This window comes from Sarcophilus harrisii, chromosome 2 (assembly GCF_902635505.1).
Source record: "Sarcophilus harrisii chromosome 2, mSarHar1.11, whole genome shotgun sequence".
Lineage (NCBI taxonomy): Eukaryota > Metazoa > Chordata > Mammalia > Dasyuromorphia > Dasyuridae > Sarcophilus > Sarcophilus harrisii.
Window position 1 is genome coordinate 125,805,670 of NC_045427.1, and position 26,171 is coordinate 125,831,840.

The 26,171-nt window shown below is 36.1% G+C and overlaps 1 protein-coding gene across 2 annotated transcripts in view; it reads left to right on the top strand.

Annotated features, from left to right (window-relative positions):
* Positions 1-26,171, top strand: part of PLEKHA2 (pleckstrin homology domain containing A2) — a 118,617-nt gene that overhangs the window by 61,359 nt on the left and 31,087 nt on the right. For both annotated transcript variants that reach the window (XM_003757985.4, XM_031950729.1), the window contains exons 3-4: positions 12,894-12,950; positions 23,998-24,046. In XM_003757985.4, the coding sequence (XP_003758033.1) occupies positions 12,894-12,950; positions 23,998-24,046 (106 nt within the window). The remainder of the gene's footprint in view (positions 1-12,893; positions 12,951-23,997; positions 24,047-26,171) is intronic.

Below are 26,171 nucleotides of genomic sequence, written 5' to 3' on the forward strand. Positions count from 1 at the left end.
TTTTATTTTTTTTTATTTAATAGCCCTCCATCCACAGGACACATACATGGGTAACTTCACAGCATCAACAATTGCCAAACCCCTTGTTCCAACTTTTCACCTCTTACCCCCCCCCCTCCCCTAGATGGCAGGATGACCAGTAGATGTTAAATATATCAAAATATAAACCAGATACACAATAAGTATACCTGACCAAAACGTTATTTTGCTGTAGAAAAAGAATCAGACTCTGAAATATTGTACAATTAGCTTCGAAGGAAATCAAAAATGCAGGTGTGCATAAACATAGGGATTGGGAATTCAATGTAATGGCTTTTAGACATCTCCCAGAGTTCTTTTTCTGGGCATAGCTATTTCAGTTCATTACTGCTCCATTAGAAATGATTTGGTTGATCTCATTGCTGAGGATGGCCTGATCCATCAGAACTGGTCATCATCTAGTATTGTTGTTGAAGTATAATGATCTCCTGGTCCTGCTCATTTCACTCAGCATCAGTTCGTGTAAGTCTCTCCAGGCCTTTCTGAAATCATCCTGTTGGTCATTTCTTACAGAACAGTAATATTCCATAATTTTGCTTCACTGCTTTTTGGAACATATTCTTCCTCCCACATTTTTCTGGTGGACATCAAATTGTCTATCCAAATTTTGTTTCCTCTGTATTTAAATGTCTTTCTTCTGATTACTTCCAGAACTTACTGTTTCTGAATTGAATGTTAAATTTAATCATTATATGTCTCAGAGTTTTCAACTTTGGGTTGTTGTTGTTGTTTTTCCAAAAGATGATCTCTGAATTTCTTTCAATTGAAATTTCATTTTCTTTGTTTACAAGTAATGGATAGTTCTCTTCTATTATTTCCTACACTGTGGTATTAAATTTTTTTCTTGTGATATTCTTTTGGCTGCCTTTATGCATCCTTTCTTTGAAATTAGTATGTTTTGCTTGCATAGTAAGCATATTTTGCATCTCTTTCAGTAAATAGTCCTTCAAATCTATATATTTGTATTATTTGTGTTTCTAAGCTAGTCTCTCTTTTTCTTCATTAAGACTTGACATTGCAGACTCCAGCTTTTCTCTTCCAACCATTATTTTTGCTGTGCAGGCCATAAATTCTACTTTCATAGTTTTCATTTTTTTAAAACTACTTAGGAACAGTGTATTTTAGTTTCATGTTCTCAAATTTCATTAGATCCTCTGTCTCCAACGTTGGATTATTTTCCTTTGTTTTGCAGTATTTATTCATAGATTCCTGAACTTGTTTATTAGATCTAGAAGCCACATTTCCTTCTGTTGTTAATATTTTCCCTGTTGATTTATCCTAATGTACAAGATCTTCAAGTTTCTTCTTCATGAAATCTTTGATACTTGCAATCTTTCCCCCTCTGATTCTCTCCTTTCACTTTCTGACTGTTCTCTCTGTTGATGATTTCTTTGGGAGTAGATCTCAACTAATCTTAGTCTCCTCTCACACTGGGCAATTTGTGGTTCAGTAGCATAGAGTCTTTGTCACAAATGATTTTGGATGGTCAGAACTGGCTCCAGATGAATTCTTTTCTTTTTTTGTAAAGCTTAGTGGAGTGTTACTCAATCACCCAAATAGGATGTGCTTTCCTGGTACCCTATTCCTCCTCCTTCTGTTCTTTAGTTCTCTGGCTGGCTACCAATAGTTCAAAGACTTGCAGTGCTAGTGCTAAGGAATTGGAGCTCCCAGTGAGCTTTTGTTCTTGAAGGATTGAAGTCACAATGACAGTTGGTCTATGATCCAGGCAAACTTGGAGTAGGGTCTTCAAAGTACTGAAAAGAGAATGCATGCAGAAGGTTTGTTGTAAATCTGTGTCAGGTCCTTAGAGTCTGGAGTGTAGCTTTAATGATTGTATTTTATGTGATAAGGAAGGAGTGCTGAGTGAGTTCAAGGTGAATTCATTTTTAAAAAATTTTCTCTTGGATTCTGGTTGTCCCATACCACGAAGACAGGAGAAACTGTTTTATCTTTGGAATAATTTTTGTTTTAGCGAGGTTTGAGAAGTTATAGGATCAGAAAAAATATCTGGTTCTTTTTCTTGCTGATTATATAGCTCCATTAATTTCTTTCAGGCCCATAACATGCCATTACTTTTTTTCCCCAAAAAATTTTATATATTGTCTTATTGCCATATTTAATGACATTGTCTGTTACTTTTTGATTGTTCTTTGAACTACCAATTCTTTATGATTAAATTATTTAAACTCCATTTAACTTAAAATCTTTTTTTTGATTGTGTTGTGATTAAAGATGTTTAATATTTCTATTTTTCTGCATTTGTTTTTGAGATAAGCAATTTTTTTTCCTAGTATATACTCTCTTTTGGAAAAATGTCAGACACAATTGAGAAATAAATTTATTTATTTGCTTGTTTATTTGTTTATTTTCCTCTTCAATAATTACCAGGTAACTATTATAAATGACTTTTCTAAAATCTGATTTAGGTTCTTAACTTCTTTCTTGCTTATTATTTTACCTACATATGAAAGTCACTGCAAGATTTGCCTAGGTCTACAGGAGATCATTATATACTTCAACAACAATACTATATGATGATCAATTCTGATGGATGTGGCCCTCTTCAACACTGAGATGAAACAAATCAGCTCCAATAGAACAGTAATGAATTGAACCAGCTACACCTAGCGAAAGACTCTGGGAGATGACTATGAACCATTGCATAGAATTCCCAATCCCACTGTTTTTGTTGGTTTGATGATAAATTGCCTTTTGAAAGTAGGCTATTTACTTAACATATTTTTGTTACAAACTATTTAAGGATTTATGATACTTTGTTGGTTCTGTAAAAAGAATTTTCCCTTGTTTTCTTACTATGCTGTCTTATACTGTTTGATATGTTTTTTCCAAAACTTATTCCAAGTAGGTTCTACTCAATATAATAAAAGCTTCCTTTTTATTCTTTCAGTATCTCAGAAGAGTATCATTGTAATATGACTGTTGTCTCTCATCATTCTCAGCTAGCTTCCTTTTGCAATCATACATATCTTTGATAATCTATTGTTGTTTCTATTGTTTGCTTGTTTCACTCATGTCCGACTTTTTTTGACTCCCATTTGAAGTATTCTTGGCAAAGACACTGTAGTGGTTTACCATTTCCTTCTCTAGCTCACTTTACAGATCAGAAAACTGAAGCAAATAAGGTTAAGTGACTTGTCCAGGGTCACACAGGTAATATGTGGAGTCAGATTTGAATTCATGAAGTTGAGTCTTCCTGATTCCAAGCCCACAGTTCTTTCCACTATTGCCACTTATTTGCTGCTACATTTTTTTATACCCCCTTCTTATTCACAAATCATCATTAGATATATGTTATACTGTGCATCTTGCCCTTATTGTTACTTAGAACTTTAAAAATTATTTTATAACTGGAATTGCTCTTCAGATCATGTTGTTCTGTGGATATGAATTATGTACTATCACCAGAATACAGATATACAAAAAATGATTTTGCTACATACAGCAGTTTGGATCATTGAAAGCACTGGGGAATTTCCTCAAATACAACTTAAACACTCTGGGATTCAATTTCCTCATCTATAAAATAAGGCACTTATCTAGATGACTTCTAAAGTTCCTTTTAGGCCTTTTAGTCAGTCCTCTGTTGGCTAAATATGGCCCTGTATAGGAATGTGGGGCAGAGGACATTATACTCTTAATTATCTCATTTTTCCCTCCCCCATCTGATTATTTATTGTCTTCTGCTTATCTGCATTTTGGCATATGGCTTCCTCCTGTGGTCTGGAACTCATGAATGAATGACCAAGATGGCTTCTATTTCAGCTATCTGGCTTCCACCTATTTCTGGATCTTCTTTCTCCTCCTCCTTTTATCGGTTACTGGAATTCTCCCTCTTCATCTCCACCTCCTGGCTTTCCCAGCTTTCTTCGAGTCCTAGATAAAATCCTACATTCTAGGAGAAGCCTTTTCTGATCTCCTCAATGCTATTTTATCCGATGTATACTTTGTTTGTACATGGTTGTTTTCAGATGGTGTCCTCATTTAGACTGTGAGCTCCTTATGGGGGACTCTCTTGTGCCTTTTTTAAAAACTTTTTTATGCCCAGGGCTTAGCACAGTGTCTGGCCCATATTAGGTAAATAATAAGGGGCTGTTAACTGATTGATACTTGGACACTGTTGGGGATATGAAAAAGAGAGAAGGAAGAACCTTTGTAGACTCCTAAGATTGGCCTCTTGGAAAGGAATACTTGTCCCAGTGAAATCTTGGACGTTAGGAGTCTTGCAGTATAAATAATAATAGTCATCTCTCCTTTATTCAGGGACTTCTTGTACAATTGGTGGATTGGATATATCCTTGACTTCCCCTCTTTGCTTTTCTGTTCCCTTCCATGTAAATGAAGTGGTTGAATCAGATAATCCCCTAAGAGTACTTCCAGCTGTGGTATTGTATAAATAGAGTATCCTGTTCTAGTTTTTCCATTTGTTTAGTGAACCCTTACACCAGAAAATGAATAGATATATAAAGGTGGTAAAAAGTTAAACTGCTGGATGTCATTAAATTTGAATTCATGGTTGTGTCCCTAATCTGAGCTAAGCCCAACTGAAATGACTTCTAAGATTGCTTCTAATGCTAAGGTTTTCTGATTTTGTGGCCTGGGAGATTTCTGCTTGGTCAGCAGGGGTATAAAGACTGTGTGGGAGGGATGCATTTTAAAAGTTTCCCTAGAGGATAAGAGAGATTGGACAGGATGGATGGCCCTGCCTTCTCCCTATTCATCATTCTGATTGGTGAGTCTCTCCTTGTAACCTATTTGAGGAAGCACACATGTCAACCATGCTTGTTTTAAACCCTGCTCAACCCATCACCTTCTGAACTACTTCTTTACTTTATTACTATCTTCAACTCCCTTTTATGCCTTGTCTTCCCCCATTAAAATGTTACTTCCTTTACATCAGGGACTGTCTATCTTTGTTGCTAGCATTGTATTCCCAAAATTAAGCATAATAACTGGCACATAGTAAGCATTTAATTAATGTTCTTTGCATCTCTGTCTCTGTTTCCTTGTCTGTCCATCTATCTATCTTTAGATCTACCTATCCATCTGAATTTCTTTCATGAAATATTATGGAACTAATCCCATGACAAACTCAGCTACCATCTCTCCCCTCTGTCCCCCCTCACTTACGTTTGAAACTTGGCAATTTGAATACATCTTGTGTAGGAAAAGGAAACCTAGGGAGAGGTAACATCAGTCCATATCACTGGTTAATTGAGAAACCCACTAGCATTGTAAAAGCTTGATAGAATGATCCCTAAGGAGCAGCTTAGGCAAATGTAGATATTATGTCTCCTACCACACTTATCAAGTGAGGAATAACTGCTGTGGTATACACTACTGGGCAGGCACTGTGAAAAGAATAGACTCCCAAGAGATCAAAGAGAAATTCACAAAAATAATTATAGTAGTCCTTTTTGTGGTAAAAAATGATTGAGGACAAAATGGGTCTTCAACATGGCTGAACAATTTATGGTATGTGAAATGCTATTTTCCATAGGAGAAGCTTTCCAGTCCCCTCAGAAGTAATCTTACTGAATCAAAGAAGATTTATAGTGTAATGACTCCTTGGGTATAATTCCAATCTGTCTCTCTCTCCCCCACTTTCTCAAGAACATCTAAATCATTTCATGGCTCTACCATCCCGGCATTTACATGTTTGACCTCCCACTGCCCCTCCTACAATGCTCTTTTCTTCTTTTATTGTTTTGACAAAGTCAATGGGTGTAAAAACTGTTGAGCTGTTATAATTTGCATTTCTTTTGTTATTAATAATGTGGATCTTTTTTTTCTTCCATTTTTCTAATTGCTAGGAAATTTTTAATTTGAGTTGAAAAAAGATTCCCACCCATTGTTCCTAGTTTTATTCTCAAGGACCAAATAGAATAAATCAAATTCTTCTTCCAACTAGGTGTCACAGTAAATATTGTGCCAGACCTAGAGTTAGGAAGACCTGAGTTCAAATTTGACCTTAGACACTTTTTTGGCTATGTGAGCTATCTGCCTCTGGAAAAGATACTTAATCCATTGTGCCTCGGTTTCCTCATTTGTAAAAATGAACTGGAAAAGGAGAATCTTTGTCAAGAAAACCCTAAATTGGGTCACAAAGAGTCACATACAACTGAAAACAACTAAACAATAAAAACAACAGAATTTTTTCAAGTGGCAGGCTAAATTCTTAAAGAAAGTTACCCTATAGACAGAAGCAGCTATACCCAAAGAAAGAACGCTAGGAAATGAATGTAAACTGCTTGCATTTTTTTTCTTCCCGGGTTATTTATACCTTCTAAATCCAATTCTCCCTGAGCAACAAGAGAACTGTTCAGTTTTGCACACATATATTGTATCCAAGATCTACTGTAACCTATTTAACATGTATAGGACTGCTTGCCATCTGGGGAAGGGGGTGGAGGGAGGGAGGGGACAAATCGGAACAGAAGTGAGTGCAAGGGATAATGTTGTAAAAAATTACCCTGGCATGGGTTCTGTCAATAAAAAGTTATTAAAAAAAACATGTATTTCAACATATTTAACATGTATTGCATTACCTGCTAGCTAGGGGAGGGGATGGAGAGGAAAGGGGAAAATTTGCAACAAGTCTTCTTCTCTTTTTCTTTTGCTGGCTCTTATGAACAGCAATTCCTCTGTTCAAACATTGCCCTGCTGAGTAAAGTTCAGTCTTGTTTGTTTTTAATTCAAAACCTTATGGGTCAATATCATTAACTATGGATGTCTCCCAAGATACTGTTTTGTGCTTTCCTTTTTTACTCCTTCTATACTATTTTACTTGATTATCTCACCAGATCCTAGAGATGATTCTCAGATCTATTTGTCCAGCCCAAACCTCTCTTCTGAACTCCAGTCTCACATCTCCAGTTGCTTATTGGAGATCTCAAATTAGATGTTCCACAAACATCTAAAACTCAACATATCCAAACCTGAACTTATTATTCCCTTTCTTTCCCTCTCAAAGCTCTTTTCTTCCTAATTTTTCTAATACTGCAGAAAGTCATTCAGATGTGATACCCAATATGGACAGTGTGGTGTCAATTACTCATTTGTTGCTTATATAACAAATATCAAATAAGTTCAGAAATGAGAATATTGTGGGATCGTGAAAAGAATGCTTCACTCCAAGTCAGGGACTTGGTTTCGGTTCTAGCTGTGCTCCTATATTTCCCAAGGAAATTGTAAATTGAATAGTCTTTCAGGGTTCAAGTGAGAAGAATGCTGAACCAGGAGTCAGTAGAACAGAGTAAGTCACATAAGGTCTGAGTCTCTGATTACTCATCATAAAACAGGAATAATAATATTAATATTAAGAGAATTGTTAGCTACTCATGGGTGCCATTAATTCTTACCACAAAGGATTGTTACAAAGAACAAATAAGATCTGTAAGTGCATTGATGTAATTAATTAATTAATGTATTAAGTTAATTACATCAGTGCATTAATAATGAATGTAAATAATTTAATGTATGTAAGTATATTATTAATTTATGTGAATAATGTATATAAAAGTGCTTTTAAATCTCAAGGCATTATCATCATCATTTCATGATTCATCTCTTTTCTATAAATCTATATCTATTCTATAAAACAGAATCTTAGAGTTGGAAGGGTCCTTATAGATCATCTGTTCCAAATTATACCTAAGCAGAATCTTCTTCCCCTCCAAATCCTTGACTAGTGGTCATCCTTTTTCTGATTGAGGATCTCCACAACTGGCAAATATAGTCTCTTGAGCGTAGTCATTCTACTCTTGGATATCTCCAAATATTAATGAATTTAACTTTTATCAAGTCAAAATCTGCTCCCCACAACTTGAGTTTATTGTTTCTGATTCTGCTCTTTGCAACCAAACAAAATGAGTCCATTTCTTTTCATATGGTAGCCTTTTGAATACTTGAAGTTGGCTATTATTTCCACACTAGTTAAACTCCAGTTCCTTCAAATGAATCTCCTATGTCCATCTTTGTCTGTGCGTCATTTACCCTGTTTCACATATTTTTAATCTTATTGTGAAATTCCCTTATTTCTTACCTCTCATAGTCTTTAGTATGTCCTGTCAATTTTGTCTCCATTAATCTCTCTCATACCCATCCCCTACATTCTAGTCTCACTGCTCTTACCTTAGTATAGGACTTTATTGCCACTCAACCTTCTTAGCAGTTTTTCTTCTTTCTCATTAATCATGGCACTATCAGAATAATATTCCATGGGCATAGAGCCAGCCATGTCATTCTACTGTTCAAACATTTTAAATATTGAGTAAAGTTCAGTTACCTATATTTGGTTTAAAAAACCTTACACAAACTGTCACTATGCTTCTCCTTAATTTGTTGCCTTCCCTCTGTTAATTATTTCCTATTTATTCTATATATAGCTTGCTTTGTATATATTTGATTTCATGTTGTACCTCTCTGTGTGATTTGCCCAAGGTCACACAGCCTGTAAGTATGTGAAGCTGGATTTGAACCTATAAATATGTCTTCCTGAATGTGTATGATCAGTACTCTAGCTAATGTGCCATATTTCTGCTCAGAAGGTTTTCTTTATTATTTTGTTGCTTATCTATGCATAGACAAGTTTTTCTCCCTTTTCTCCTTAAACATTTACCAGCATACTTTTACCTCACCTGGTCCTTCTCTCTTTTTAAATATATTTTACCAGTGAATCCCATGGATTCAGATGTCATCTTTATTCAGACGACTTGGAAGTCTAGTTCTGCAGTCCTCATTGTTCTCTTGAGCTCCTTTCCTTGCTGCCTCCCTTTCTATCTATCTGGATATCTAATAAGAATCTCTAATTCAACATTTCCAAAAATAAGTAATTATTTTTCCACTCTACTCCTATCAGTCCTCCAACTTTATCCAATTTCCCTAATCTTATTAAGGAGTCTACCACGCTGCAGCTTTCAAGTCATCTCCACTATGAAGATGTTGGGAAGAGTTGTAGCTTTTACCTACAATACTCTCAAATGCTTCTCTTTTTTTTCATTCACATAGCATGGTTAAGGCCCCATCTTTCACCTAGAATACTGTAATAATCTCCTAATTAGTTTTTCTATATCCAGCCTGTTCCCTTTCCCATTCATTCACCAAATGTTGCCAAATTGCTTTTCTTCCCCACCCCACCCCCATTAACAAACATTTATCCTTTCTACTTCCCATCTCCCACTCTCCAAGCAAAAAAAAAAAAAAAAAAAAAGGAAGGAAGAAGGGAATGGAAGAAGGGGAAGGAGGGAACAAAGGAGGGAGGGAGGGAAGAAGGAAAGAAGGAAAGAAGGATGGATCATCGAACTTCCCTTCCCCTCAACAAATATGCATAATCAAGCAAAACATATCCCCACAGTGGCCATGCCCAAAAATACATGTCTCACTCTGCATATTTAGTCTATCACATATTTGTCAGTAGGTGGACAGCATTCTAATTCATCAGGCTTCTGGATTCATGGTTAATCATTGCTTTGTTAAACTTAATTCTTACAAAATTGTTCATTTTTACAATGTTGTATTAATTGTACTCTTGGAACTATTCAATTCCTTCTGCATCATTTCACAGTAAAGTTCCCCTTCTCTGAATATTCTTTCTCCTTCCTCATTTGTATAATTAATCAACAAATTTCCAAACATTTATTATGCTCCTTCCATGTGCCAGGTGCTGGGCTAAGCACTGGATATAGACTTTTAGTTGTATCCCTGATTATATTAGATAAATTATCTTTGCCTCTCTTCCCTTAAGGTCCCCCATCCCACATACCCATTTTCTTTCTTCTTTAAAGATCGTCAAAGCCTAACAAAAATTATTCCCAGGCCCTTTATTTTCTTTGCCTCCTTCTATAAATCTTGTTGACATTACAGTTCTCAAGGAATACTTGTATTTTCCCCACTAATTAGAATGCAAATATTTCATTATTAATTCACTATTAATAAATAGCAACTAGCATTTATATGGCGCTTTAAGGTTTACAAAGTGCTTTATAATTATTATTTACTGTTATCCTTACGACAGCCTTAGGGAGTAAGTGTTGTTATTACTCCCATTTTATAGATGAGAAAATTGAGGCAAACAGCAGTTAAGTGACTTATCCAGAGTCCTGTAGTATATGAAAAAGGATTTAAACTAAGATCTTCTTGATTCAAAAGTCTTTCTGACTGCTTGCTTGAATTTACCTTTCTAATGTTTGTGTTTCAAAGTTTCTACTCAAATCTAGTCTTTTCATTAGGAATGTTTGGAAATTCTTTCACAGTCCATTTTTTCTTCTAGGATTATTTATACTCAGCTTTGCCAAGTGAGATATTCTTGATTTTAAGCCTGTATACATACATACATATATATACATATATATATATATATATATATATATATATATATATGTATATATATATATATATTGCCATTTAGAATATTTAACTTCATGTTCTCCTTTGCTTTATAGTGGTAGCTGCTAAATCTCATAATTTTCTGTGGTTCCACAGTTGCATTCTTTCTTTCTATGTGCAATATTTTTTCTTTGAACTAGAAGCTGTGGATTTTAGTTGTGACATTCCCAGTTGTTTTCATTTGAGACGTTGTTTTGGGAGGTGATTCTTGTATTCTTTCTATTTTTACTTGCCATCTGGGTTCTAATATATCCAGATAATTTTCTTTCATGATTTCCTAAAATATGATGTCTGTCTAAACTTTTTCAAGGAGTCCATTAATTGTTAAATTCTCTCTTTTCAGTTATTTTCAAGGTCAACTGACACCTTATTTTTCTTCCATTCCCCACCTCCCAATCTTTGACTTGTTTTCTTATAGTCGATAAATTCTCTTTATTTTAATTTTCAGAATTTGTTACATGTGTAAGGTTTGGAATCTTTTGTACTAAGCTGCTAATTTTGTTTCTAAATCTCTCTTTCATAGCTCTTTTTTTTAACAAAAATCACAATATCATTTTAAAACTAATTATTTAAATTTCTGTCTCTTTTCTTTTAAGAATTCTAATGAGTTTGCAAAAAATTGTGACTTTAAGGCTTAGCCTGTAGGTATAAATTGCAGAGAAGAGGATGATCTGATTATTGAGTGATGTGCCTATTTAGGATTTTCCTACATGGGTGAAATCATGGGTCCAAGTCTTTTCTCCACTTCTAAACTCTTTCCCTCACAAAAAATCAATTTTTACTTTACAAAAAAAGTTTAATTTTGTTTTAAATAATCAGGATTAAATTTGTAGATATTTAAATTATGTTAAATTATTTTCAGGAATAAAGCTATTATATAAAGATAGATATACCTGTAGCCCCTTACAAGGTTCCATTTAGGTGATCACTGACGTAAATGCCTGTAGCTGACAGTGATCTCAGGTATGGAAATCTCTGCTCCCCCAATACCCTAAGGATTGATGAGTGTGAGATAAAGTCAGGAGATTTGGATTCCAATTCTTTTTCTGCCTCTAATTACCTATGGAACATTAGGCAAATTATTTTTGGTTTCTGGGCTTCATTGTTTCATCTGAGTTGCTTCTAATGGAGAATCTTAAATCAACAGCTTCAGTAAAAGTGGAGTTTAGGCTTGTAGTTACCTTGCCCTTTGGCAAAAACAAAAACAAAATTAAAACAAGAGACAACATTTTCTTCTGGGCTCTGAAGACTTAGCTGATTTTCCTGGTCAAAAGAGGTACATTAGACATACAGTGATTTTGTCTTACACAACAAACATGTCAACAACAATTCACATAGAAAAAGGTTTTCTGTGCATGTTTCATATCAGAAGTGCATATATTATATTAGAGATGCATGGAATTATAATTTAAGTCCAGCCTTCTTCCTTTTATAGATAAGAAGAGATTAAAAGACTTGACCGAACTTCTATCATTACTCAATGGTAAGCTTTGGGAGTATAACCCAGAGCTTTTTAGTCAGCTGCACAACATGCAAAAGACATCAACAGAATTTTCACCCTTGGTGCTATGATAATGTTAATGACTTTCTTCCACATTTGCTCATATCCTGTGAACATTCTCAGGACAAACAGGATCCAGGGACTTTATTATGAATTATGAAGTAAGATTTAAGGAATGCTTTCCCCTCTAACCCAGGTTGTATAATAGTAAGTAGTAAGGTAGATAGTATAGTGGTTAGTGTTGGACTTTGAGGTTAGGAAGACTTGAGTTCAAATCCTGGCTTTACCCTTGGCAGCTTAACTTTACCTTTCTCAAGTTCATTTTCCTCCATTTGTAAAATGAGAATAATAATAGTATCTACCTCAGAATTTTTGTGAGACTCAAATGAACTAACATGTATTGGAAACATAAGTGACTTGCCCAGGGTCATCCAACTATTATTTGTCATATGATATTCTAACTTCAGCATCACTTTCTCAATCCACTCTTCTATACTGTAGATTAAAGAGTAATTTTATTAATATTTTCATATAAGGTATTTGTTTAAGTTGGAATATACCTGTATTGACAAGTTAAGGGAAATTCTGAACCTCAACCTCTACTGGTTCCAAATCTGTTCCATTTTAAAGAAGAAACCAAGCCTCTCAATAGAGAGAAAAATGACTTATCCAAAGTCACACAAATAGCATAGTGAAGTAGCACAACTAGAATTGGAACACAGCTTCTCCAACTTCATATTGAATATTCTTCCCTTTCAAATCTCATTGTCCCCCCCCCACCCCCTTTTTTTTTTTTTTTTTTTTTTTTTTTTTTGGTAAAGCATAGAACCATTCCTGAGGGGTTGACAGAGGACATCAATTAGGTCTCTTGTTCAAAGTTTGGAGGGAGCTACAACTACCTCTTCTTCAAACCAACCAATTCTAAAGCCTCCCTAACACTCTCTTTCAGAACCTGGCAATTGGAGCAGGAGCTGTTGGATCTTTGCCATTGACCTACATCTCCAAGGTAACGTATTCTGGAGCTTTGGGAACTCATGCCCTCTAAGTAGGTTTTGAGATCTAAATTTGGTCAAAAATTCTATGACTCTGATGCTCTGAGTCCTCTGAGAGTGGCAGAGCTTGGGGAATGAGGATGGGTGGGAGCAGACATTCTTTTTCAGAATGGTCAGATGTGGTGATGATGTTTTGCTGCTGACAAAAGGATAAATGCACAGACTTAGGTTTAATTTAGCAAATTCTTTGATGGGCAACCCTGAGATCAGCTTTTCCCTTTTAGATCCATTCCATCTTTGACCAAATTTCAGCCTGAGCTAGTTTTAGGAGATGTTTTCTCCTGTTCCTGGCTCCACTTTTGGCCCTTAGAGCTTCTTGATTGAAGCTGATGGGGAGGTGATGGTGGAGGTTCCCTTTCCTTATATTTGTCTTGTTAATCTGGTCCAGACCCTAGCTCTTCTAAAGGTGAGTGTTTATATGAGGAAGAGCAGCACCTTAATTGAAATTTTTAAAAAAGAAGGAAAAAAGAAATTATCTCTAATGAAGCAAATTCAAACTGAAGATCATATCCCATGAATTAGGCTTTTTCAGTTATTTGACAAATCATTTGGCGTGGGTTTAGCTGTGGAGAGCAAGTTGAGGCACCCATATTAGTAACTGAATTCAATTCATCCAGAGAGCTGAACAGCAATATCTCTTTGGTGCTGAGGAACTTAAATCAGTGAAGCATCTTTAAGGGGCCCTGTGCTGTGGCAAGTACCTATGCTGACCAGTCATGCTAGGGGAATTTATCAGCAACCCAGAAAGAGGAACTCTTGTGTACTTGAGGAGGAACTGAGCAGCTCCTGACCTAATGTAAGGGACTCTGGAAGTCCTCAAACCCTCCCTCCAACTCACCCAAAAGACTCAGAACTTTAGCTCATTCTCAGAGACTGAGACTTGGCTCAGAACACTTAGTCATTCCTGTAATGAGCATGTCAGCTTTTATGTTCAGTTCTTGGTCTCAGCTGGTCTGGCAAAGAAACCTGAGTTAGAGAGAAAGCAGACAGACAGGGAGCCAGAGAAATAGAGAAACAGACACACAGAGAAAAACAAATGGATTCATGGGGCCTAAAGGGAAGAGGGCCTATCAGTACTAGATCAGGTATGAAAGCACGGAGCTAAGTGATTGTAGCTGAGTAGAAGGTCACAAAAGGAAGGTTCAGGGCTGTGTCTGGTAGAGATATAGATAGAGGGAAGAGATAATGAGCTCAGGGGAGGGGAGACAAAAATGCCATCTGCAGTACGTACCCCATCATGGTTAGAACTGCGGCTTGTGGCCAACCACAAAGTGAACAGAAGCTCGCTAGGCCTTCTACCCACTACCCCTAAATCCCTCCATGCACCATGTGTGCATTTAAAGGGAAACATATGGGGGAGCAAGGATGCCTCCTATGAAATTATTCCAAACTCCACAAGCATTACTTGAGGGCTTAAGGGAAGGCATTAAACTCTTTGATCCATCATAATCAATGACCAAATCATTGAGTCTTTGAGGAAGGAAAAAATTTAGGGTCATAGGATTTAGTCTTGGAAAAGATCTTAGAAGGCATCTAATCCAATCAACCTCATCATTTTTATAGCTGAGAAATGGGGAAATCAAATTACTTGCCCAAGGTCATTCAAGTAATAAGTAGCAGAGGTGAGATGTGAACCCAGGTCCTTGAGTTAGTGCTCTTCCCCAATGTGTTCCTCCCACATCCTTTAATTTTATTTTTTTTAGTATTGTCCCTTTACATTCAACTAACACTTGTGCCCTCTGTTTATATAAACTCCTAAATGACTTCATAATGAACAAGTTCTTATGAGTTAGAAACTCATTCCATGTAAGAATGGAAACAATTTAAACTTATTAAGTAACTTATGTTTTCCCTTTCCTGTTTACCTTATTACATTTCTCTAGAGTCTTGTATTTGAAAGTCCAATTTTCTATTCAGCTCTGGGCTTTTTATCATGAATGCTTAAAAGTCCTTTATTTCACTGAATCCTGCTAATCCACTGATCCTTTAAATTCCCTGTTTTGTGCTCTGGTTCTGAATGTCTACATGTAAGCCTTCATCCCCCCAAAAGAAGAAAAGTCTATAACTTTTGTTTTCTTGGTCTCAGTAGATATCCTTGAGTAAAGGATATTTACTTAAATAAAGGGAAAACTAGGTGGATAGAGTGCCAGGCCTGGAGCCAGGAAGACTTAGCTTCATGAGTTTAAATCTGGCCTCACTAGCTGTGTGATCCTGGACAAGTCACTACTTAAATGGCAAATTATTCAGTATCTTCACCAAGAAACCCCCAAATAATTGCATATATTTAACCTAAATCAACTTGTCTTGGGGAAGGGAGAGGTAAGGAAGGGATAAAAAAAATTTGTAACTCAAAGAATTACAAAAGTGAATTTTGAAAAGCATCTTTACATGTATTTGGAAAAACAACGTACTGTTGAGAAAAAAAACAAAACCAAACTCAAATAGAGTCACAAAGACATGGACACAATTTGAATGACTGAACAACATATGAGCCCTGGATAGAAGGAAACTGATAGTTACTGGATCTAGGATCATAGGATGTTTCAGAAAGAAGTTGTTCTCTCCTCCCCCCCCCCCCTTTTTTTTTTTTTTTTTTAGAATGTGGGATTTATTTTGGAATTTAATTTTTTATTTCTCCTCAATTAAGTGTGAATATAATTTTAACATTTTTTCAAATATTCAGTTCTAAATTTTCTTCTCTTTTTCCCTCCCCTCCTTGAATTGAGAAGGTAAGCAATTTGACATAGATTTTACATGTGTACTCCTGCAAAACACATTTTCATGTAAGTCATTCTGCAAAAGAAAATGTAGACCAAAAAAAAGAAAACACAAGAAAAATAAAGAAAATGTATCTTCAATCTGTATTTTAGGCTCTCCCAGTTCTGTCTCTGAATATGGACAACATCTTTTATCATAAGTCCTTCAGAGTTATCTTGAATCATTGTATTATTGAGAATAGCTAAATAATTCATGGTAGCTCATCATACAACACTGATTTTACTGTGTACATTGTTCTCCTAGTTCTGCTTATTTCATTTAGCATTAGTTCATGTAAGTCTTTCCAGGTTTTTCTGAGAACATCTTGCTCATTTTTTTTTTCTTCACCATTCAACTTATTTAGTATTTTATTTTTTCCAGTTATATGTAAAAACAAATTTTAACATTGTTTTTAAATTTTGAGTTCCAAATTTTCTTCCTTCTTTTCCACCCCTCCTCATTGAGAATGCAATCACATATGCAATCATGCAAATATTTCCATAAGTCATGTTGTGAAAGAAAACATAGACTCCCTCCCCCAAAAAGCCTTCAAGAAAAATAAAGTTTAAAAAAAAAAAAAGAGTATGTTTTAATCTTAATTTGGATACTATCAGTTCTTTTTCTGGGGATGTATAGCATTTTTTTTTTTAATCATAAATCCTTCAGTGCAGTCTTAAATCATTGTATTGCTGAGAATAGTTATGTCATTCAGAGTTGATCATCTTATAATATTGCTGATACTTTGTACACAGTACATGTCACTTTGCATCAGCTCATGGAAGTCTTGCCACGTTTTTCTGAGAGCATACAGCTCATCATTTCTTATAGAACAATAGTCTTCCATTATAATCATATGCCACGATTTATTCAGCCAATCTCCCATTGATAGGCATCCTTTCAATTTCCAATTGTTTGCCCCCCCCCAAAAAAAAGAGAGGTTATAAATATTTTTAATATAAGTCCTTTTTCTTTTTTCTTGTTTGTCTTTTTTGGGATACAGAGTTAGTAGTGGTATTGCTAGGTTGTATGGTTTTATACCCTTTGGGCATAGTTTCAAATTGCTTTACAGAGTGGTTTGATGAGCTCACAACTCTACCAGCAGTGCATTAATATCTCATTTTTCCCACATCCCCTCCATCATGTGTCATTTTCTTTTTCTGTCCTATTAGCCAGCCTAACAGGTATGTGGTAGTAATTCAGAATCATTTTAATTAGCATTTCTCCAATACATAGTGAGGTTTTTTTTTTTTAATATGGCTGTAGATAGATATGATTTTTTTCACCTAAAAAAAGTTTGTATCTTTTAATCATTTATCAGCTAGAGAATGGCTCTTATTTTTAAAATAAATTTTATTGAGTTCTCTATATATTTGAAAAATGAGGCCTTTATCAGAGAAACTTGTTTCAAATTTTTTTTAACCACAATTACTCTTGCTAGTTGTATTTCCCCCGTTTATTCTATTTGTTTCTTCTTTCACTCTATTCCTCCTCAAAAGTGTCTTGCTTCTGATTACTCCCAGCAATCTGTCCTCTCTTCTATCACACACACTACTTTTATCTGCTTCCTCTCCTACTATCCTACAGGATAATATAGATTTCTTTTCCCAAGTGAGTGTATTCCCTCTTTGAGCCAATTCTGATGAGAGTAAGGTTTACTCATTGCCCCTTATTTCCTATATCTTCCCCTCCACTGTTAAACTTTTTCTGGCCTCTTTTATGTGTGATAATTTACCCCATTCTACCTCTTCCTTACTCTCTTCCCCAATGTGTTCCTCCCACACCCTTTAATTTTATTTTTTTTAGTATTGTCCCTTTACATTCAACTAACACTTGTGCCCTCTGTTTATATAAACTCCTAAATGACTTCATAATGAACAAGTTCTTATGAGTTAGAAACATTATCATTCCATGTAAGAATGGAAACAATTTAAACTTATTAAGTAACTTATGTTTTCCCTTTCCTGTTTACCTTTTTACATTTCTCTAGAGTCTTGTAGTTGAAAGTCCAATTTTCTATTCAGCTCTGGTCTTTTTATCATGAATGCTTAAAAGTCCTTTATTTCACTGAATATCCATTTTCTCTTGAAGGATTATATTCTGTTTTTCTGGGTAGATGATTCTTGGTTATAATCCTAGCTCTTTTGCCCTCCAGTATATTATATTCCAAACTTTCTAATCTTTTAACGTAGAAATTGCTAAATCTTCTGTTATCCTGATTGTGGCTGTTCAATATTTTGACTGTTTGCAAAATTTTCTCCTTGACTTAGGAGCTCTGGAATTTGACTATAATATTCCTGGGAGTTTTCATTTTGGGATCTCTTTCAGGAAATGATAAGTAGATTCTTTCAATTTCTATTTTATCCTCTGGTTCTAGAATATAAGGGAAATTTTCCTTGATAATTTCTTGCAACATGATGTCTAGGCTCTTTTTTTTAAAATGGCTTTCAGATAGTTCAGTAATTCTTATTTATTTTATTATTATGATCTCTCTTGGATCTATATTTTATGTGAGTTGTTTTTTTTCACATTTTATTTTTTTTTAATTCTTCTGATTTTTAATTGTTTTTGATGTCTCATGATCATTAGCTTACAATGCTAATTTTCAAGGAATTATACTTTTTAAGGATTTTTTTCTTCAGTGGACTTTTGTACTTCTTTTTCTCCTTGACCGTTTTGCTTGTTTATGGAGTTCTCTTAAATAAATTTTTGCACATTTTTTTCCCCCATTTGGCCAACTCTGTTTTTCAAGACATTCCTCTCTTTATTGGATTTTTGTGCCTCCTTTAACATTTGGCCTATTCTGTTTTTTTAAGGTTTGGTTTTTTCCAGTTTTTTTTTTTGTGTGTGTGTGTGCCTCCTTTACTAAACTGTTGATTTTTTTTAAAGTAATTTTCTTTTATCACTCTCATTTATCTTTCCAATTTTCCTTGACTTCTCTTGATTTTTAAAATCCTTTTTGAGTTCTTTTTAAAGGGGCCAATTCATAGTTTTCTTTTAGGCTTTGGATATAGGTATTTTGATTTTGTAGTCTTCTGAGTTTGTGTTTTGATCTTTGCTGGCATCATAGTAACTTTTTATAATCAGAGTTTTTTTTTTTTTCCTGCTATTTGCTCATTTTCCAGCCTCTTTATTTTCCTTCCTGTCTTCCTTCTGGATTTTATTTTACATTCTTGCAAAAGTAAGTGTCTAGGCTAGTAGATATATTTTTTTTGAAACTACAAAGGCAGTCTTTTTATTTCCTATCCTGCAGTGCAAATCCCTCCTCTGATTCCCCATTAATTGTGTGTTACAGAAGTGACAGTGTTGAGCTCTACCCCTCATTACATCTCACAACTATCTCTTATTCTAATTCTCCATCTTTGATTACATCCTTTTATTATGTGACAAGCACTGTGCCACACAAACCTAAGAAAAAGAAATATAAGCCAATAAAAAGCCTGACCTCAAGGAACTTACATTCTTATGGGGAAAGACAACACATATAAGAACCAGAGAAGGGGATGGGGCCCAAGTTCAGAGGGTTCCTTTTGAAATCTAAAACTCTCACCATTGATTACATTCCTTGTACCAGGTCACAGTTTCCCATTTCTTTGATTTCATTTTTCTTATTTAAGTTTCATTTCTCTGTGTTGATTCAATTTTCATAACTTAATGGAAACTAAATCCTCATCCAATTCTCCTTCCCCCCATTTTTAAATCCATAATTTGGTTTCTGTATCCCCTCAAATTTACCTATTTCTTGACTTTTAACTCTTGGGGAGACTTAACATGAACTGATGCTGAGTGAAATGAGCAGAACCAGGAGATCATTATACATAGCAAAAAGAAGACTATACTATGATTAATTCTGATGGTTGTGGCTCTTTCCAATAATGAAATTATGGATGCCAGTTCCAATGACCTTATGTTGAAGGGAGCCATCTACATTCAGAGAGAGGAGTGTGGGAACTGTATGGATTACATCATAGCATTTCACTCTTTTTTGTTATTGTTTGTATGCATTTGGTTTTCTTTCTCATTTTTTCTTTTTGATTTGATTTTTCTTGTGTGGCAAGATAGTTGTATAAATATATATTCCTATATTGAATTTAACACCCACATATATGTGTGTGTGTGTGTGTGTGTGTATAAAAGATAAATAAAATAGTGGGTCTTTATTACGTATGGATTGAATTTTTATTGATAAATCCATTTTTTTTTATTTTAGCTTTTTATTTACAAGATATATGCATGGGTAATTTTTCAGCATTGACCCTTGCAAAACCTTCTGTTTCAACCTTCCCCTTCCTTCCCTCACCTCCTCCCCTAGGTGGCAGGTAGACCAATACATGTTAAATATGTTAAAGTGTATGTTAAATACAATATATGTATGCATATTTATAAAGTTATCTTGCTGCACAAGAAAAATTGGATTTAGAAATAAGGTAAAAATAACCTGAGAAGGAAAACAAAAATGCAAGCAGACAATAACAGAAGGCATGAAAATGCTATTATGGAATATAACTGTTCTATAAGAAATGATCAGCAGGATGATTTCAGAGAAGCCTGGAGAGACAAGAACTGTTCATATAGAATAGTTATATTCCATAACATTCATATACCAAAATCATTCTCAACCGATGGGCATCCACTCAGTTTCCAGTTTCTTGCCATTACAAAAAGGGCTGCCACAAACATTTTTTGCACATGTGGGTCCCTTTCCCTAGGAGAGCAATTTTGGCTCCAAATGATGTGATTGAGGTTCAGGACCAAATGTTGAGATTGATGCAGTCATCAAATGTTAGGGTTCAGTCATGTGAAGAATTCACAATAGTCATTCTCTTTGGCAGAAGGTAGGTTTATTTTAAGGGAAGAGGTTACAGACAAAATGAAGTGATACAATAAACACCAGGAATGGTAAAAATGAAATAGAATTGGGAGAGCATATAACAATTAACAATGGAAAAGACAAGTTCCCTAGTGGAATTCACAATTAACCAGGAGAAAGGGAACACCCTATAAGGTTGGAGAGTATCCCCTTAGCTGGCAGGCTAAATCAATAGAGGAGTTTAGTATTCTAAAAGAGTTGATTGGCACTTAAGGAGAAAAATACCATGAAGGGGATAAGAGGAGAGATACCATGTGACATAGAGGGAGGGAAAAGGAAAGATACCATGAGCTTGCATAGTGGGCTGTAACACCAAAAGGGATTCAGCAAAGATCATATGGGTATAACTAGGATTTCTGGTTGGATGCAACAAAGTGAAGCTACCCACGACCCTCCCCAAAGTGTGGTACTATAAGATTCAATTTCTCCCCATCAGTGTCTTTCCCTGCTTGCCTCTGGGATTAATTCCATCAGTGCTTCAGTCTTTCTCTATCAACTTTACCTAGTTACTCAAATCTAGTGATCTTTCTAAATAATGGAAATCTGCCTTTGATATCTTTTCAGTGTCTCCTTCCTTTTGCTTGTTTTCTCTGCCTCCCTTTATAGATCTGCTCTAGGGCTAATTTCAGTGAGTATCTTGGCTTCCATTAACTATTAATCAATTCCCATTTCCCACCCCTCAAAGTGTTAACTGATACTCAATAGTTAATGTTTTACCCCTACTTTTACTTTGGAAGATAATTCTTAAAAGGAAGACACTAGGACAGGCAGTAAGAGAGATATTTTGAGGTCTATGGGCTGCCTAGTGCCCTTCAAATAATATGTGGGTAACCTCTGGAAGCAGCTTGGCATAGTGAAATTGGCACCGAACTGAGAGGAGTTCATATGATGGCTGTATGACTTCAGGGAAAAAAAGTTTTATCTCTCTGCACTCCTACCTATGATTTTTTATACTTTATCTTCTTTTAAGGCTGGTTCTGTATGATGGAGTCAGCCAAATCAACCATGACAGAGATGGAACCAGAATGCCCATCCACAGCCTCATCACAGATCTCAGGATGGTACCGTCTTCTCTGGGGCAATCCTAGATCTATTTCCTGCCAGAGACTGACTGGGAGGAGTTGGCTCTTACAGCAACATGCATAGAAAAGTTTGTTCCTTCATGTGGTCTGGGTTTCCATCTGATATGAGTGTGCTCTAGATTGCCTGCTCAGCTATGGAGTGGCTATTTCTATTTCATACTGTAGGGGAACCCCACCCATTTCCCACATCTCTCTCCAAAGCCCTCCTCCCCACAGGTGGGTGACCTTGCAGTGTAACCTTAATAAATACAACTGCTTATGAAGAGGACCATGTTCTTGACTGAAAGTATCAGTCTTCTACTGCTGTATGTCAAATTCAAATTGAAATGGGAGCCACTAAATCACATATCCCAGTAGATTGCATATTGACTTAAAAAACATATATAGTATTATTTCTGTTTTATTTATTTTGTTAATTATTTACCAATTACATTTTAATCTGATTCAGGATGTACTCAGGTAGATTGTGAGCTGTGACTTGTGATACATGCATTTGACACCTTTGCTCTCTAGTGATCCCCCATAAATCACATGCTGGTTCAATCTCATACTGCATTTTGGCTAATGAGTTGGATAGCCTAAGAAATTCTATTTGCTATCAGAGCACCATGAAGATGGTAGTTTCCTGAGAGCCTGGTGAATCAGAGGCAAACAAATGTTAGAAATTAGAAGTCAGGTCTTGAGGTTTTTCCATTGACGATCTGGCCTAGTCTCAATCTCAGATTTGGACCAAAAGATAAAAACTTGTTGCCCTGTACTTGGAGAGCCAAGGCTGAGGATGTAAACTGGTAACCAAGCAACAAAAAGATGTCACAGGCCACTGGAGAAAACAGCAAGCTTTGGTTTCTAACCAAACAGTCAGGTGGAATCTGAGAATATCATTAAAATCTAGACTCAAAGCAACTAGTACAAACTTGCTTCATTTTACATATGAGGAAATTGAACCCCAGACTAAGGAAGTGACTTGTCCAAGATCACACAGATAACAAGTAGTAGAGCTGAGGTTTAAACTGAACCGAGTTCTCTTGGTTTCATCTCCAGACCTTTTCCCAATATACACTGTAATATAAGGGAGAAGTCCATTGGGCCAAGCAAGTTACTAAAAGTTTCAGCTAGACAGACAAAAATGCTAAGTCTATGAAAAGCCCACATCTGTGTTGTTTTCATTCTCATGATGATCTTTTGAGATAGGTAGTAAGAATATGATCATTTCCATTTTATTGATGGGGAAACTGAGCATACAGTCAGGAAGTCAGAAAGCCAGCCAGAAAAGAGACATGACGGAGGCAGAAAGTTTCCTCACTCTACTCAATTGATCAACATGCACAAATTAAGTGCTTGTTCTGTGCCCAGGTACTGCCAGGTGCTGAGCATATAAGCACAAAAATGAAACAATCTCTATTTTCAATGAATTTACATCCCAAGTCATAAGCTTCCTATCAGAGATGTTCTTATGTGCTTTCTATTAGAGATGGAATCAGCCATCTGTAGACCCAAGCAGAGGCTGTGGGTAAGAACAAGTGAGTGAACACTTTTGGCTGGAAAGAAAAAGTGAGAGGACTGGCCGTTGACTGAGAGAGCTTCAGAGTGTGCACATGTGGTAACAGGAGCCCTCAAACCCTGGCTAGTTTGCTTTCTTAGCCAGTAGGATCCTTGGCTGCTCCATGTGTGGCCAGAACTGGGAAATGTGGCAAGGAGATCCTGATGTTAGCATAGAATACAATTGCTTTAAAATACTATAAATGCTTGGTCAGGACCCAGGGGTGCTTCCTTCATCCCTTGCTTTTATTGGAACCTGAGATATGTGGAGCTCACATATTAGTAAGTATAGATGTAGCGAATACAGATGTTGGGGGCCAGAATCTTGGTGGGCCTCAAAAACTTTTGAAACTTCTTTTCAAGATACTGATAGGTGTCCATATTCTCTTTCATTCTCTCTCCCTCCCTTTCTCCATCTTCTGTCTCCATCTCTGTCGTTATTTCTGTTTCCATTTCTGTCTGTATCTGTTTCTCTCTTTTTCTCTCCCACCTTCCCTCTTTTCTCTGTCTTCATCTTTTTCTTCCTCTCCCTCCCCTTTTCTCTCTTTCTCTGTCTCTGTATTTCCCTTCCTCCCTCTGTCTTCTTTGTCTCCCTCTCTTTATGTCTTTTTCTCTCTGTCTCCATATTTTTCTTCATCTCTCTCTCTCTGTCTCCATCTTTTTCTTTCTCTGTCCATGTGTTTTATATATATCATATATATCTGTATTATATATTATTTGATATATATGTATAAATCTCGCTATTTTTGTTTTTAGGTGAATATAGCCACTCCAAAACAGAAACCAAAAACTCCGTTTTGCTTTGGTGAGTAGTATCCTGCTCTGGGGAAAGAGATTTTTGTTGGTTCTCACAATTGCTTCCTGCATAGTAACTGTCCTGTGACCATATGACAAATCAAACTTGAGTATGTCTGAGGGATCGCCATAGACTGTATAAACTGAAAGACATTTTTGAAATCATTTAGTCCAGTTTTACTGTGTGGAACCTGAGGCTTGGAGACAGGCAGTCCAGAGTCACATAGCTAATGAATGGCAAAGATTGTCTCATGTCTCTGAAATCAGACAGAGGGGCAGGAGGGGAAGGAGAGAGGGAGAAAGGGAGAGATAGACAGACGTATGTGTATGTGTGTGTGTGTGTGTGTGTGTGTGAGAGAGAGAGAGAGAGAGAGAGAGAGAGAGAGAGAGAGAGACTGACTGCTGTCACAGCAGACTATCTTGAGTCTGAAGAGATAATGATACCAATAACTGATCTTTACATGTTACCTACGTGTTTCACAGAAATCACCTTATCTCATTATGGGAGCCATGCAACAACTCTATGAATGAGGGATTACAAGCATTGTCTAAGGTTGGAGAGAGATTATGACTCACCTATGATAATACAACTAATGTTAATGACAGAATTTGAGCTCAGGTCTTTCTGATCTCTCAAGAGTATCTCCCTCCAGATAATCATGAAGACTAGAGAAAAATTGCATTGATATTTCAGTCCTTCTGGAACTAGAAAATTAAAAATAAAATATCTATGTTATGCACAATATTATATCAATAGTATGCACACAGGTGGGGCAGCTAGGTGGTATAGTAGATAGAGCACTGGGCCTGGAATCAGGAAGATTTGATTTCAAATTTGGCCTTGGATACTTACCAGCTTTGTGACCCTGGGCAGGTCATTTAATCCTGTTTGCCTCAGTTTCCTTATCTGGAAAATGGACTGAAGAAGGAAATGGCCAACCACTTTAGTATGTTTTCCCAGAAAATCTCAAATCGGGTCAGGAAGAATCAGACATGGCTGAAAAACAACTCAACAACAAGAAGATATTGTGTGTGTGTATATGTGTGTGTGTGTGTGTGTGTGTGTGTGTGTAATTTACAATAAATATGTCATTTCAACTTCCTGAATCTCAGTTTCCTCATCTGGAAAATGCACTGGAGAAGGAAATGGCCAACCACTCCAGTATGCTTGTCCAGAAAACCCCATATGGGTCACAAAGAGTTGACCAGACACTACTGAAATGACTATGAAATATATACATACATGTGTATGTATGTTTCTAGGGCCTTTTAATGTGGGGCCTCAGGTGCTCAACGGATATTCATTTACAAGATTTCTTTATTGGAAACCATTGTTGTTAAATGATGGTTATTGATCTGGCCAACTTTGAAGGATATCACTTATTGGTTATCGACCAATATTGACATGGTATATTAGAAGCTCACGATGTGAACAACATTTTAACAGATGTCATGGAGGACGCAGCAGAGAAGAGTGGAGAAAAAAATTGCTGGATTTAGCCTCAGGACTTGGGTTGGAATCTTGATTCTTCTTCTTACTACCTAGGTGGCAGTAAGCCAAAGACTCTCAAATCTCAGTTTTATATCTGCAACATGAAGGGACTGAAACCAAAATTTTAAAGGAAGGACTTGGACTGAATGATTTCTCAGTCCCTTCCTACTTTAAAGCTGTGATTAATACAAAAAGATAGCAGCCAGGATTCCTGCTGTTCTGTTTGTCTTGTGGCTCTGGAGTCTGTCCCATGGGACTTTCCTATCCCTAAAACTCACATTCACTAAAGCCTGATGAGAGTGGGTGCTGCCCTGTGGCACAGAGATAACCATGGGTTCATGATTGCTGTACCAGGACTCCATAAACTCCTGGCATGTCCTACTAAGTTGAAAAAGCTTCCATTATGGGCCAGGGCCAGATTGTTATCTGAAAACCAGTCCAGAGAGTCTCATCACCAGCACAGTGGCCACCGTATTTACCGAAGCATGGAGAGATCACACCTCATTTAGCAGAGGAGGGTGAACCCATATTGAAGGAATCACAGATGATTGAAGAATTATAAAGGAAATAAATTAACTTTCCCATCCCTACCCTGAATGGCTTAACATCCAATATTGAATATGAACAATCACTATAGAAATGT